General features: G+C 37.7%; 2 protein-coding genes across 8 annotated transcripts in view; one reads left to right on the forward strand and one right to left on the reverse strand.

Moving 5' to 3' along the window:
• The window catches only part of HYCC2 (hyccin PI4KA lipid kinase complex subunit 2), a 66,131-nt gene that overhangs the window by 13,932 nt on the left and 37,683 nt on the right, over positions 1-14,516 (reverse strand). For all 7 annotated transcript variants that reach the window (XM_061203832.1, XM_061203848.1, XM_061203864.1 and 4 more), the window contains 2 exons: positions 11,135-11,230; positions 8,568-8,684 (listed from right to left, as the gene is read on the reverse strand). In XM_061203832.1, the coding sequence (XP_061059815.1) occupies positions 8,568-8,684; positions 11,135-11,230 (213 nt within the window). The remainder of the gene's footprint in view (positions 1-8,567; positions 8,685-11,134; positions 11,231-14,516) is intronic.
• On the forward strand, positions 6,942-7,409 carry LOC133099977 (RING finger protein 122-like). Its single transcript, XM_061203804.1, has one exon. The coding sequence runs from the start codon at positions 6,942-6,944 to the stop codon at positions 7,407-7,409; it is 468 nt and encodes a 155-aa protein (XP_061059787.1).

Raw genomic sequence — 14,516 nt, forward strand, 5'->3', positions numbered from 1 at the left:
CTTAGAAATGCACAACCTGCCGAGACTGAACCAGGAAGAAATAGAAAATATGAACAGACCAATCACAAGCACTGAAATTGAAACTGTGATTAAAAATCTTCCAACACACAAAAGCCCAGGACCAGATGGCTTCACAGGCGAATTCTATCAAACATTTAGAGAAGAGCTAACACCTATCCTTCTCAAACTCTTCCAAAATATAGCAGAGGGAGGAACACTCCCAAACTCATTCTACGAGGCCACCATCACCCTGATACCAAAACCAGACAAAGATGTCACAAAGAAAGAAAACTACAGGCCAATATCACTGATGAACATAGATGCAAAAATCCTCAACAAAATACTAGCAAACAGAATCCAACAGCACATTAAAAGGATTATACACCATGATCAAGTGGGGTTTATTCCAGGAATGCAAGGATTCTTCAATACACGCAAATCAATCAACGTGATACATCATATTAACAGATTGAAGGAGAAAAACCATATGATCATCTCAATAGATGCAGAGAAAGCTTTCGACAAAATTCAACACCCATTTATGATAAAAGCCCTGCAGAAAGTAGGCATAGAGGGAACTTTCCTCAACATAATAAAGGCCATATATGAGAAACCCACAGCCAACACTGTCCTCAATGGTGAAAAACTGAAACCATTTCCACTAAGATCAGGAACAAGACAAGGTTGCCCACTCTCACCACTATTATTCAACATAGTTTTGGAAGTGTTAGCCACGGCAATCAGAGAAGAAAAAGAAATAAAAGGAATCCAAATCGGAAAAGAAGAAGTAAAGCTGTCACTGTTTGCAGATGACATGATACTATACATAGAGAATCCTAAAGATGCCACCAGAAAACTACTAGAGCTAATCAATGAATTTGGTAAAGTAGCAGGAGACAAAATTAATGCACAGAAATCTCTTGCATTCCTATATACTAATGATGAAAAATCTGAAAGTGAAATTAAGAAAACACTCCCATTTACCATTGCAACAAAAAGAATAAAATATCTAGGAATAAACCTACCTAAGGAGGTAAAAGACCTGTATGCAGAAAATTATAGGATACTGATGAAAGAAATTAAAGATGATACAAATAGATGGAGAGATATACCATGTTCTTGGATTGGAAGAATCAACATTGTGAAAATGACTCTGCTACCCAAAGCAATCTACAGATTCAATGCAATCCCTATCAAACTACCACTGGCATTTTTCACAGAACTAGAACAAAAAATTTCACAATTTGTATGGAAACACAAAAGACCCCGAATAGCCAAAGCAATCTTGAGAACGAAAAATGGAGCTGGAGGAATCAGGCTCCCTGACTTCAGACTATATTACAAAGCTACAGTAATCAAGACAGCATGGTACTGGTACAAAAACAGAAATATAGATCAATGGAACAGGATAGAAAGCCCAGAGATAAGCCCACGCACATATGGTCACCTTATCTTTGATAAAGGAGGCAAGCATATACAGTGGAGAAAAGACAGCCTCTTCAATAAGTGGTGCTGGGAAAATTGGACAGGTACATGTAAAAGTATGAAATTAGAACACTCCCTGACACCATACACAAAAATAAACTCAAAATGGATTAAAGACCTAAGTGTAAGGCCAGACACTATCAAACTCTTAGAGGAAAACATAGGCAGAACACTCTATGACATAAATCACAGCAAGATCCTTTTTGACCCAGCTCCTAGAGAAATGGAAATAAAAACACAAATAAACAAATGGGACCTAATGAAACTTAAAAGCTTTTGCACAGCAAAGGAAACCATAAACAAGACCAAAAGACAACCCTCAGAATGGGAGAAAATATTTGCAAATGAAGCAACTGACAAAGGATTAATCCCCAAGATTTACAAGCAGCTCATGCAGCTCAATATCAAAAAAACAAACAACCCAATCCAAAAATGGGCAGAAGACCTAAATAGACATTTCTCCAAAGAAGATATACAGATTGCCAACAGACACATGAAAGAATGCTCAACATCATTAATCATTAGAGAAATGCAAATCAAAACTACGATGAGGTATCATCTCACACCGGTCAGAATGGCCATCATCAAAAAATCTAGAAACAATAAATGCTGGAGAGGGTGTGGAGAAAAGGGAACCCTCTTGCACTGTTGGTGGGAATGTAAATTGATACAGCCACTATGGAGAACAGTATGGAGGTTCCTTAAAAAACTAAAAATAGAACTACCATACGACCCAGCAATCCCACTACTGGGCATATACCCTGAGAAAACCATAATTCAGAAAGAGTCATGTACCAAAATATTCATTGCAGCTCTGTTTACAATAGCCAGGACATAGAAGCAACCTAGGTGTCCATCATCGGATGAATGGATAAAGAAGATGTGGCACATATATACAATGGAATATTACTCAGCCATAAAAAGAAATGAAATGAAGGTATTTGTAATGAGGTGGATGGAGTTAGAGTCTGTCATACAGAGTGAAGTAAGTCAGAAAGAGAAAAACAAATACAGTATGCTAACACATATATATGGAATCTAAGGAAAAAAAAAAAAAAAAGGTCATGAAGAACCTAGTGGCAAGACAGGAATAAAGACACAGACCTACTAGAGAATGGACTTGAGGATATGGGGAGGGGGAGGGGTGAGATGTGACAGGGTGAGAGAGTGTCATGGACATATATACACTACCAAATGTAAAATAGATAGCTAGTGGGAAGCAGCCGCATAGCACAGGGAGTTCAGCTCGGTGCTTTGTGACCACCTAGAGGGGTGGGATAGGGAGGGTGGGAGGGAGGGAGATGCAAGAGGGAAGAGATATGGGAACATATGTATATGTATAACTGATTCACTTTGTTATAAAGCCGAAACTAACACACCATTGTAAAGCAATTATACTTCAATAAAGATGTTTAAAAAAAAAAAAAAAAGATGGACTTAATTGATATTTATAGGACATTCCATCCAAAAACAACAGAATACACTTTCTTCTCAAGTGCTCATGGAACATTCTCCAGGATAGATCATATCTTGGGTCACAAATCAAGTCTTGGTAAATTTAAGAAAATTGAAATCGTATCAAGTATCTTTTCCGACCACAACGCTATAAGACTAGATATCAATTACAGGAAAAAAACCTGTAAAAAATACAACCACATGGAGGCTAAACAATATGCCACGAAATAACCAAGAGATCACTGCAGAAATCAAAGAGGAAATTAAAAAATATCTAGAAACAAATGACAATGAAAACACTATGACCCTAAATCAAAAGCAGTTCTAAGAGGGAAGTTTATAGCAATACAAGCCTACCTCAAGAAACAAGAAATATCTCAAATAAACAACCTAACCTTACACCTAAAACAATGAGAGAAAGAAGAACAAAAAAACCCAAAGGTAGCAGAAGGAAAGAAATCATAAAGATCAGAACAGAAATAAATGAAAAAGAAATGAAGGAAACAATTACAAAGATCAATAAAACTAAAAGCTGGTTCTTTGAGAAGATAAACAAAATTGATAAACCATTAGCCAGACTCATAAAGAAAAAAAGGGAGAAGACTCAAGTCAACAGAATTAGAAATGAAAAAGGAGAAGTAACAACTGACACTGCAGAAATACAAAGGATCATGAGAGATTACTACAAGCAACTATATGCCAATAAAATGGACAACCTGGAAGAAATGGACAAATTCTTAGAAATGCACAACCTTCCAAGACTGAACCAGGAAGAAATAGAAAGTATAAACAGACCAATCACAAGCACTGAAATTGAAATTGTGATTAAAAATCTTCCAACAAACAAAAGCCCAGGACCAGATGGCTTCACAGGCGAATTCTATCAAACATTTAGAGAAGAGCTAACACCTATCCTTCTCAAACTCTTCCAAAATATAGCAGAGGGAGGAACACTCCCAAACTCATTCTACGAGGCCACCAACACCTTAATGCCAAAACCAGACAAAGATGTCACAAAAAAAGAAAACTACAGGGCAATGTCACTGATGAACATAGATGCAAAAATCCTCAACAAAATACTAGCAAACAGAATCCAGCAAAAGGATCATACACCATGATCAAGTGGGGTTTATCCCAGGAATGCAAGGATTCTTCAATATACGCAAATAAATCAATGTGATACACCACATTAACAAATTGAAGAATAAAAACCATATGATAATCTCAATAGATGCAGAGAAAGCTTTTGACAAAATTCAACACCCATTTATGATAAAAACTCTCCAGAAAGTAGACATAGAGGGAACCTACCTCAACATAATAAAGGCCGTATATGACAAACCCACAGCCAACATCGTTCTCAATGGTGAAAAACTGAAACCATTTCCTCTAAGATCAGGAAGAAGACAAACTTGCCCACTCTCACCACTATTATTCAACATAGTTTTGGAAGTTTTAGCCACAGCAATCAGAGAAAAAAAAGTAATAAAAGGAATCCAAATCAGAAAAGAACTAAAACTATCACTGTTTGCAGATGACATGATACTATACATAGAGAATCCTAAAGATGCCACCAGAAAACTACTAGCGCTGATCAATGAACTTGGTAAAGTAGCAGGATACAAAATTAACGCACAGAAATCTTGCATTCCTATACACTAATGATGAAAAATCTGAAAGAGAAATTAAGGAAACAATCCCATTTACCATTGCAACAAAAAGAATAAAATACCTAGGAATAAACCTACCTAAGGAGACAAAAGACCTGTATGCAGAAAACTATAAGACACTGATGAAAGAAATTAAGGATGATACAAACAGATGGAGAGGTATACCATGTTCTTGGATTGGAAGAATCAACATTGTGAAAATGACTATACTACCCAAAGTAATCTACTGATTCAATGCAATCCCTACCAAACTACCAATGGCATTTTTCACAGAACTAGAACAAAAAATTTCACAATTTGTATGGAAACACAAAAGACCCCGAATAGCCAAAGCAATCTTGAGAAAAACGGAGCTGGAGGAATCAGGCTCCCTGACTTCAGACTATACTACAAAGCTACAGTAATCAAGACAGCATGGTACTGGCACAAAAACAGAAATACAGATCAATGGAACAGGATAGAAAGCCCAGAGATAAACTCACGCACATATGGTCACCTTATCTTTGATAAAGGAGGCAAGAATATACAATGGAGAAAAGACACCCTCTTCAATAAGTGGTGCTGGGAAAACTGGATAGCTACATGTAAAAGAAGGAAATTAGAACACTCTCTTACACCACACACAAAAATAAACTCAAGATGGATTAAAGACCTAAATGTAAGGCCAGACACTATAAAGCTCTTAGAAAACATAGGCAGAACACTCTATGACATAAATCACAGCAAGATCCTTTTTGACCCAGCTCCTAGAGAAATGGAAATAAAAACAAAAATAAACAAATGGGACCTAATGAAACTTAAAAGCTTTTGCACAGCAAAGGAAACCATAAACAAGATGAAAAGACAACCCTCAGAATGGGAGAAAATATTTGCAAATGAAGCAACTGACAAAGGATTAATCTCCAAAATATACAAGCAGCTCATGCAGCTCAATATCAAAAAAACAAACAACCCAATCCAAAAATGAGCAGAAGACCTAAATAGACATTTCTCCAAGGAAGATATACAGATTGCCAACAAACACATGAAAGGATGCTCAACATCACTAATTTCATTGGAGAAATGCAAATCAAAACTACAATGAGGTATCACCTCACACGGGTCAGAATGGCCATCATCAAAAAATCTACAAACAATAAATGCTGGTCAGGGTGTGGAGAAAAGGGAACCAGCAATTCCACTTGTTATATATCTGAAGGAAACTAAATCACTATCTCAAAAAAATATCTGCACCCCCATGTTCACTGCAGCATATGTACAATAGCCAAGACACGGAGACAATCTAATTGTAAATGGACAGATAGATGGATAAAGAAAATATGGTGTGTGTGTGTATATATGTAATGTATGTGTATATACAGTATGTGTATACATACAATTATACACACATATGTGTAAGTATATGTACGTAAGTGTATACATACACATATATATACACACGCATATATATACACATACATAAACACAATAGGATATTATTCAGTCATTAAAAAAAAGAAGGAAATCCTGGACTTCCCTGGTGGTCCAGTGGTTAAGACTCCATGCTTCCAATGCAGGGGGCCTGGGTTCGATCCCTGGTTGGGGAACTCCCGCATGCCGTGCAGCACGGCCAAAAAAAAAAAAAAGAAAAAAGAAAAAATAAAGGAAGGAAATCCTGTCATTTGTGACAACATGGATGGATCTTGCGGGCATTATGCTAAGTGAAATAAGTCAGACAGAGAAAGACAAATGCTGTATAATCTCATACTTGTGGAATCTAAAACAAAACAAAATAAACCAGTAACTGAACTCATAGATACAGAAAGATTGATGGTTGCCAGAGGCAGGGGCTGGGGGGTGGGCAAAAATCGTGAAGGTGGTCAAAAGGTACAAGCTTCCAGTTATAAGATAAAATCCTGGGATATGATGTACAGCATGGTAACTATAGTTAACAATCCAGTATTGTATATTTGAAAGTTGTTGAGAGAGCAGATATTGAAAGTTCTCATCAAAAGAAAAATTTGTAACTATGTGTGATGATGGATGTTAACTTGTAATAATTTTGCAATATAACATATATCTAATCATTATGTTGTACACCTTAAACTAATTCAGTCTTACATTTTAATTATATCTCAATAAAACAATTGTCTTTATTATATAGCTTTCAAATAAAATGTGTAATTCATTTTTTAAAAAGTACTAAAAAAGAGAGTTCAACTTGCAGAGGAAGGCGGCTGCCGTGCACCGCATCCACCCCTCCTGCAACCCCGCAAGCTGGTGTGCCCAGCCCGCCTGCCCAACCCGCCGCCTGCGTTCGTTTGCCTGAGGAAGCCAGCCGAGAGTTCACTGATGTACCCATTCCAGTGGTGTAATGGGTGTTTCTGCGGCCTGGGACTGGTGAGCACCAACAAGTCCTGCTCGATGCCACCCACCAGTTTCCAAGACCTTCCCCTCAACGTCTACATGGTCATCTTCGGCACAGGCATCTTTGTCTTCATGCTTAGCCTCATCTTCTGCTGCTATTTTATCAGCAAACTCTGGAACCAGGCACAGAGCAAACGATACGGATATAAAGAGGTGGTGCTTAAAGGTGATGCCAAGAAGTTACAGTTACATGGGCAGACCTGTGCAGTCTGTCTGGAAGACTTCAAGGGGAAGGATGAGCAGGGTGTGCTCTCATGCCAACACGCCTTTCACCGCAAGTGTCTGGTGAAGTGGCTGGAAGCACGCTATGTCTGCCCCATGTGTAACAAGCCCATTGCTGGTCCCTCAGAGGCCACCCAGAGCATGGGGATCCTATTGGATGAGCTGGTGTGAGTGCTGCCTCCATACCAAGGCCTGGAGAAGATCTTTAGCCTCATGGGTGCCTGGTCCTTCCGCAAAGCCGCAGTGAACAAGACTGTTGGGTGGTGATAGGCATGCTCACCTGGAGGGGCGGGGGTGCAGGGCTGGTCTTCCAGCATCAGGGTGAGACTAGAATTGCCCACCTCTCTGCTTCCTGAAGCCTTCTTCCCTGCTACTCAGTTTTGATGGACTTGCCCATCAGGACCACTGTATCCTGGTACTGGACTATCTGCCTGCCTTGTCCCTGCTCTGGGAAAAGAAATCCATTCCTATTTGGCCAAGAACTTAGAGCACACTCCCTTGAGGGTTCTGCTGAGGAGGACAAGCTGCCCTGACCTAAAAGAAGGGATGAGATGGGCTCTGCCCCACCTGTGACCTCCCCGCCCTCTCCCCACTCCTTCCAGAGGAAGGTTAGAAGGGAAGGAAGGAAAGATGGAGGAACCAAGTGCCTCCAGTGGAAGCCAGGGAGGCTCTGTAGGAAATCGGGAAGAGCAGGGATGAACAGAAGAAAAGTCAATGTTTACATGGGACCTATGGAAACAAAGGCTGGCTGGCCGGCCTGCTGACTACAGGGGGGTGGAGGACAGCCCCCTCCCCCTCCTAGATCTGAGGTGCTATCCATTCCCTGTTCTTTGGTTGATCTCAGAGCTTCCTATTACGTGTTGGGGTTTAAGTATCCACCGCCCCAGAGGAAGGGCTTGGTCTACACCCAAATGGATTCCCAGGGTTTTTTCTAAAGGAGCAAAAAGGGGCCTGGGGATGGGGGTGTCTGAATATTAAGGTCGCAGTGGACACCCTCTTCCCCTTTGTAAACAGTATATTTATACTTCACCCTCACCATCTCAGGCTTTATACATGGAATCCCCCAAATGGAAGGGGTAGGGGTTTTCTGTTCCTCCCCCAAGTGGGTGAGGGTGGGAAAAAGGTGTGTATTTAAAGAAAATTAAATTTAATAACAAGTTTCTCTAAAAAAAAAAAAGTACTAAAAGAAATTCATATTAGAAAAACAAGATAATGGGTCCATCATGCAACAAAAAATTCAGTGTTGTGTAACTAATAAGGAAAAAAGAGAAACATTAAGTTTCCAAACACTAGAAAGAATTCACCCAATTTCACAGTACACCTACTTACATGGCATAATAAACTCCTGTGAGAAGCTGCACCATAAATTCGGGATCCAATACTATTCGACCACAGAGTTCTTTCCAGTGTTTTTCATGTTGCCGTGGAAATCCACTCACACAAACCCTAGGAAAATACATTATTTATCACATGTGATTTCCTGATACATTAAATAAAACATTTTTGTTTCCATAAATTCATTTATTCAATTACTCATTTCTCAAATATTTTTTGAGTACTTGCTATGTGTCAGTCACTATCCTGGGCCCATGCATACCGTTGTAAACAGGTAAAAAGATAAAAATAAAATCTGTGCCCTCATAAAACATACATTCTAGTGGACTATATCAATAAAAGTAATAACTTTTCTCAAATAGGTATCTCTTTCATAATCATCCTTCTCCCTCTTCACAAAAGAAATGCATAACTTTTACACACCCCAAACTGAATCAGGATGGAATTAGTGGAAGATACAGAAATCTCAAAACAAATAACCAAAGTATCATAAACAATTCTGTTTTCCATCTCATTAACAGATGCTTCCAGAAAGTTACGCTTAATAATTATCAAAAACTGTTATGTACTTCTATTATTTTAAGAAATTAATTTATTAGAATAATTGTAATGGTGAGTCCAGAAGAAATTTTTTAGTGTTTCGTGCATTATGGTCTCAGGAAATATTTTTAAATTTTTAATTTACGCATTTTTTTGGTAGCAGAGATGTATAATTAGGTGATCAATAAAAGATCTGTAAGTATAATATGGCATGATATTAGGATAAAATTATGTGGATAAAGTGGAACAGAAATTCAATTTTAAGGAGAAAAAGAATGTTAGACTATTAAAGAAAAGCTTGTTCATTTATTCCATACATGGGATGATGGTGGTTATCAGTCAGATCACTGTGTATTTACATTATATACATTTAAAATAGTGATCAACAATTATTTGTTTTATTATGTCAATATTTACATACTGGAAATCATACAATTTACAACTATTTAAAACAGAATAAAAAATTTAAATGTTAACTTAAAAGTGTACAAAGGCTACACAGTTTTTCGAAATTCTTTAGGGGATATGTGAATAAAAGTCTGAGGACTACTAAACTCTATCATCACTTTTGTTATTAAGAAACTCTATTTCATGCCACAGTAATGTTACCAATTAGAGATATGGCAGATTTGTTTTAATGAGCCAAAAAATAGTCATTTATAAATAAATTTATCTGTAGATAGGCAGCAAGTGCTTAAACAAAAGAGTATACTCTCTTGATAACAGTATCTAGGTTAGAGACAAGAATTTTGTTAGTCATTAATCATGTTATTATAGGCAAGTGAACTTTAAGATAATCTATAAATCAATCTCACAGCTAATTTAGATCAGCCTTCCTCCATTTAGCAAAACTGAGTTTTGGTCTCTTCCCAATAATACAACAGCATGAACTTGTGCAAAGCATTTGCAGTGGGCAGACTCTTTGGGGGGTGAGGTCAGGGGCCCTGATCCCTATGATCCCTCCTTCCTGCTATTCACACCCTTGTGTCATCCTCTCCTCTTGAGTGTGGGTGGAACCTGTGATTTGCTTGTAACAAGGCAAAGGTGATAGGATTCTCATGAGTACACGTACACATTATATATTATGTAAGAGGAACTGACCACTGGCCTTCAGCAGACAGTCAACAAGAAATTGAAGCCCGTCCTACAACTATAAGAACTGAATTTTGCCAAGAGAAGTGTATAACTCCTCAAATGAACCTCAGATAAGACTGCAACTCCAGCCAACATCTTAACTGCAGCTTGTAATACCCTAAGCAGAGGGCCCACCTAAATGATACCTAGACTCCTAACCCCAAGAAACTGAAATAATAAACGCATGCTATTTTAAGCTACTAAATCCATGGTGTAATTTGTTACGAGGCAATAGAAAAACTAATATAGTGTTTAACTTTTGTGGGGGCTTAGTTTCCTCAAATAAAAATCAACTGGGCAGGATAAACTGAGTGTTCCTTCTATAATTAAAATTCTGCTCCTCTGTCTCCAAACTCATTTATATTACTTAATTTTTTTTCAACAGTTGAAATTTAAAATTTCAGCTCAGGTCTGTTCAAATTATTAGAAATTCTGATTTAGTAAAGATTAGAATATACAAATACAAATGAGACATACACATAATTGATGTCACTGCTAATCTTATCCAAAGCAGACAGTTATTTGTGAGATATATAAAGGAAAAAGTTCATGTTTCTTACAACTTTCTCTACATAGAGGACTATTTATTCAAATCACTTAAAGTGATTTATAAAAATTGACATCCAGGCAGTGACTAGGTATATCACTAAACCACCCTAAACCTAAAACATCTTGGCTTAGCTCCATGTTGAGCTAGAAAATGCTTCTTTAATAACTGAAATATTTTCAAGAAATCATGATGCATGAGGGATGATAAGGATTCCTATAGGAATGTAAGTTCCCTGAGTTTTGTTTACTGCTGTATCACCAGAAGTTAGAACAGGGCCTACCAGAGAGAATGTGCTCAATAAATATGTGTGAAGGTTAATGATAATTATTCTTCTTACCTGGAGCCCATTCGGCAAAGAGACTGGTAAGATGAAGCAGGCATATACACAATAGCAGAATTATAACATAACATGAGGAAACTCAGGACTTCAAACCTAGAAAAAACAAAAACAAGGAAAAAGGATTACAATTATTTCTACTTAGAGACTGTAGTAAATGATTTCTTTGTTTGATGGTTATAACAGCAATGCCTTAATATTGACCTTCATAATTTCTCAATCAGATTACTGTAATATACTCCTCAATAATTTCCCTATTTCCATTTGCCTTATTAAAGGTCACAGCTCTTGCTGCCATCTATATTTTCTTCCTCAGAAAAACCCCCATCATGCTTGAACAGATGACTCCTCTATGCTACATTAATCCAGTATTCCTATTGACTGCATGATAAAGCCCAAACTCATCATGGCATACAAAGTCCTTTAAAATCCACCCTCAACCTACCTCTCCAACCTTACTTCCCTCTACTGCCTACCACATACACCACACTACATCAGTCTTATACCATTCCATGAATATGCCATAACCTTTCATAATTCCTTGCTTTTATGGATGCACCCTTTTTTATTAGAACATACTTTTCACTTGGAAAACTCCTGCTAAGGTTTCAAATCCTGGCTCAACCTTTAATCTCAGACATAAAGCCATTCTTAATTCTTCTAACTAAAACAAACACTGTTCCCTTTATCTGTGTAGCTCTAATACAGCATTTATCCCACTAAATCAACTCTGTCTTTACCTCTGTTTTATCTATTTAGTAATAAGCAACTTTAGGACACAGACTCTGATTTATTCATCTCTAACTCTAGTGTCCAGCATAGTGTTTAATACATTATTACTGCTCAATTAATTTTTATTGAATGAATAAATGAATGCTTTCCTAATCTTTATGATCACTAAGAAAGTGGCTCCTAAGCCTGGATGCACATTACAGTTATTTAAGGACATTTTGGAATAATATATTCCTGTGTCTCAACCCAGATTGACCCAATTAGAATCTCTGAGGGCAGGACCCAGGAACGTTGTATGTCTAAAAAGCTTCCCATAGGTGGTGAAGAGTATATGGAAACTCACTGTACTATTTTTGAAACATTTTTTGTAAGTCAGAAATTATTTCAAAATGAAAAGGTAAAAAGTGAGTTGAAAGTCTGACGTGGAAGCAGGCACATCTTCAGATCCTTTCTCCTCTATGCTGCTAGGTTTATTGAAGATTTATTTTCTGAAATTGAAGATTTATTTTCTGAAAGGATAAAAGACAAATTTCTACCTGGGAACCACCAGGCACAATTATGATTTGGGGTCAGGGCGGGGGGTGGGGGAGGAAGGGAAGATACTGAAAATAGAAAACTTAAGTGAAATAGGTCTTATTGGATATTGAGACCTCAAGTTCTCCTTCCCCATGTGGTCATCAGAATGCTAGCAGCAAGCCCTCTGGTTAAGAGACTGGAAGAGTTTTCTTTGGGGAATTTGACCACCCTAAGAGGAAAGACTTAAAGATATGGACTTGGGAAGTTCCCCAGCTGGATGGCCCAGTGAGAAGTTGTGAAGTTCACCGTCAATTAGCCCTACCAACATGGCCACAGCTTCTCATTTTTTTTATTCCCTTACTTTTAAACATAAGCGGGAAAAAAGGATTACCAGACACCTGAGGAACTTCACTAACATGAAAATGAGATCAAAATAAAGAAATGGGGGGTGGCGGGGGCACAATTTGGAGGACACAGAGAACATAAAAGAGGAAAATATAAAGCAAATTATCATTAATATTCTAAAAGATGAGATGTTGTTTAAAAAAATAAAAAAACCAAAAACACCAAACAGGATCTATTTTAAAAGACCATTCTGAAAACAAGAACACCTTTTAGATATACAAAATACGATGACAGAAATTAAAAACTCAAGAAAAGGATTGGTGGATGAAGTTGAGGAAATACCACAGAAAGTGAAGCAAAAGGAAAAAGATACGGCAAATGGGAGAGGAAAGAGGACCAAAATAGGAGTTCCCACATTCAAATAATAAAAGCTCCAGAAGAAAGATAATAAAAGACGAGATCGATAAAAGACAAATAGTAGAAGACCAGATAAAATGGGGAGCCTAAACTAATTAACAAAAATAATTCAAGAAAATTCCCAGTCTGAAGGACATGAGTTTCCAAATAGAAAAGGTCCACATAGTGCTCAGCACAAAGGAGGAAATAAACCCACACTAAGAAATACAACCATGGAATTTCAGAGTACTAGGAACAAAGAATGAGGATATAGGGTGCAGGAAACAGTGGATCCATCCACACAGGAAAAAGACAAAGAGAATTCCCAGGATAAGAGTGAGGGGAGATCCCAAGATAATGTGTACACCAGGCAAAGAGGGCAACACAGTCCAGATTGGAGTAAGTCAAAAGGTTCTGGGAAGATAAAACTGAGAAGATAACTGGTGTAAGTGAAGTCTTGGAAGGCTATGTAGAAAACTGATAGAAAATTTGCAGGGTTGAATTACAAAGCACATAGTAAACAAAGAAAACAAAAGGCCAATGATGAACTTCAAGGAAAACAAAAAGATATGCAGGAAAGGAAAAGTAATAAACTAATCACAAAGCTCAGCCTGAATGGCTCTGATGAACAATGATCATTTATAATAATGAGAAATCTAAATAATGAATTCCCCAGAATTACAACATAAGACAGGACAATGAGAGAGGTAACAACCTAAATTTTTATCTTTCCTAGAGATAAGTTATTAGATAATGCCCCAAAGTGAAAAATTAAAAAGCAGTAAATTACTCAAAGAAGTGGAGGTAAATATTAAAAACAAGATTTCTCAACCTCAGCACTATCGGCATTTTGGGCTAGATAAGTGTTTGCTGTGGGGGGCTGGCCCAGGCATGGTAGGATGTTGAGCAGCATCCCTGACCTTTACACTTGAGATCCCTGTAGCAGTCCTCCCTCCCACTCAGTTGTGACAACCAAACAAGTCTCCAGATGTTGCCAAATGTTCCCTGGGGGGCAGAAGTGCCCTGGCTGAAAACCACTGGTTAAAAGTTGTTACATCTGGGAAGGGAGAAGTGGAAGGGAGAGGGAGCTGGAGATTGCAGTTCTTCTTAATAAGTTCTGTAGGACTAATGCATATTTAACTGAAAAAAAAAGGGTGTGTGTGTGTGTGTGTGTATTACTGATACAGTCGGCTATACAAAAAATAAAATATACAGCAAAGACAAAACAACAGCACAATAATGAGATACCAATTGTCATACCCAATAGGATGGATATAATCAAAAAGATGGAAAATAAGTATTGGTGAGGATGTTGAGAAACTGGAACTATCATACACTGCTGGTGGGAATGCAAAATGGTACACCACTCCGGAAAACAATATGACAGTTCCTC

The sequence above is a fragment of the Eubalaena glacialis genome, chromosome 1, assembly GCF_028564815.1.
Source record: "Eubalaena glacialis isolate mEubGla1 chromosome 1, mEubGla1.1.hap2.+ XY, whole genome shotgun sequence".
In the NCBI taxonomy this organism is placed as follows: Eukaryota; Metazoa; Chordata; class Mammalia; order Artiodactyla; family Balaenidae; genus Eubalaena; species Eubalaena glacialis.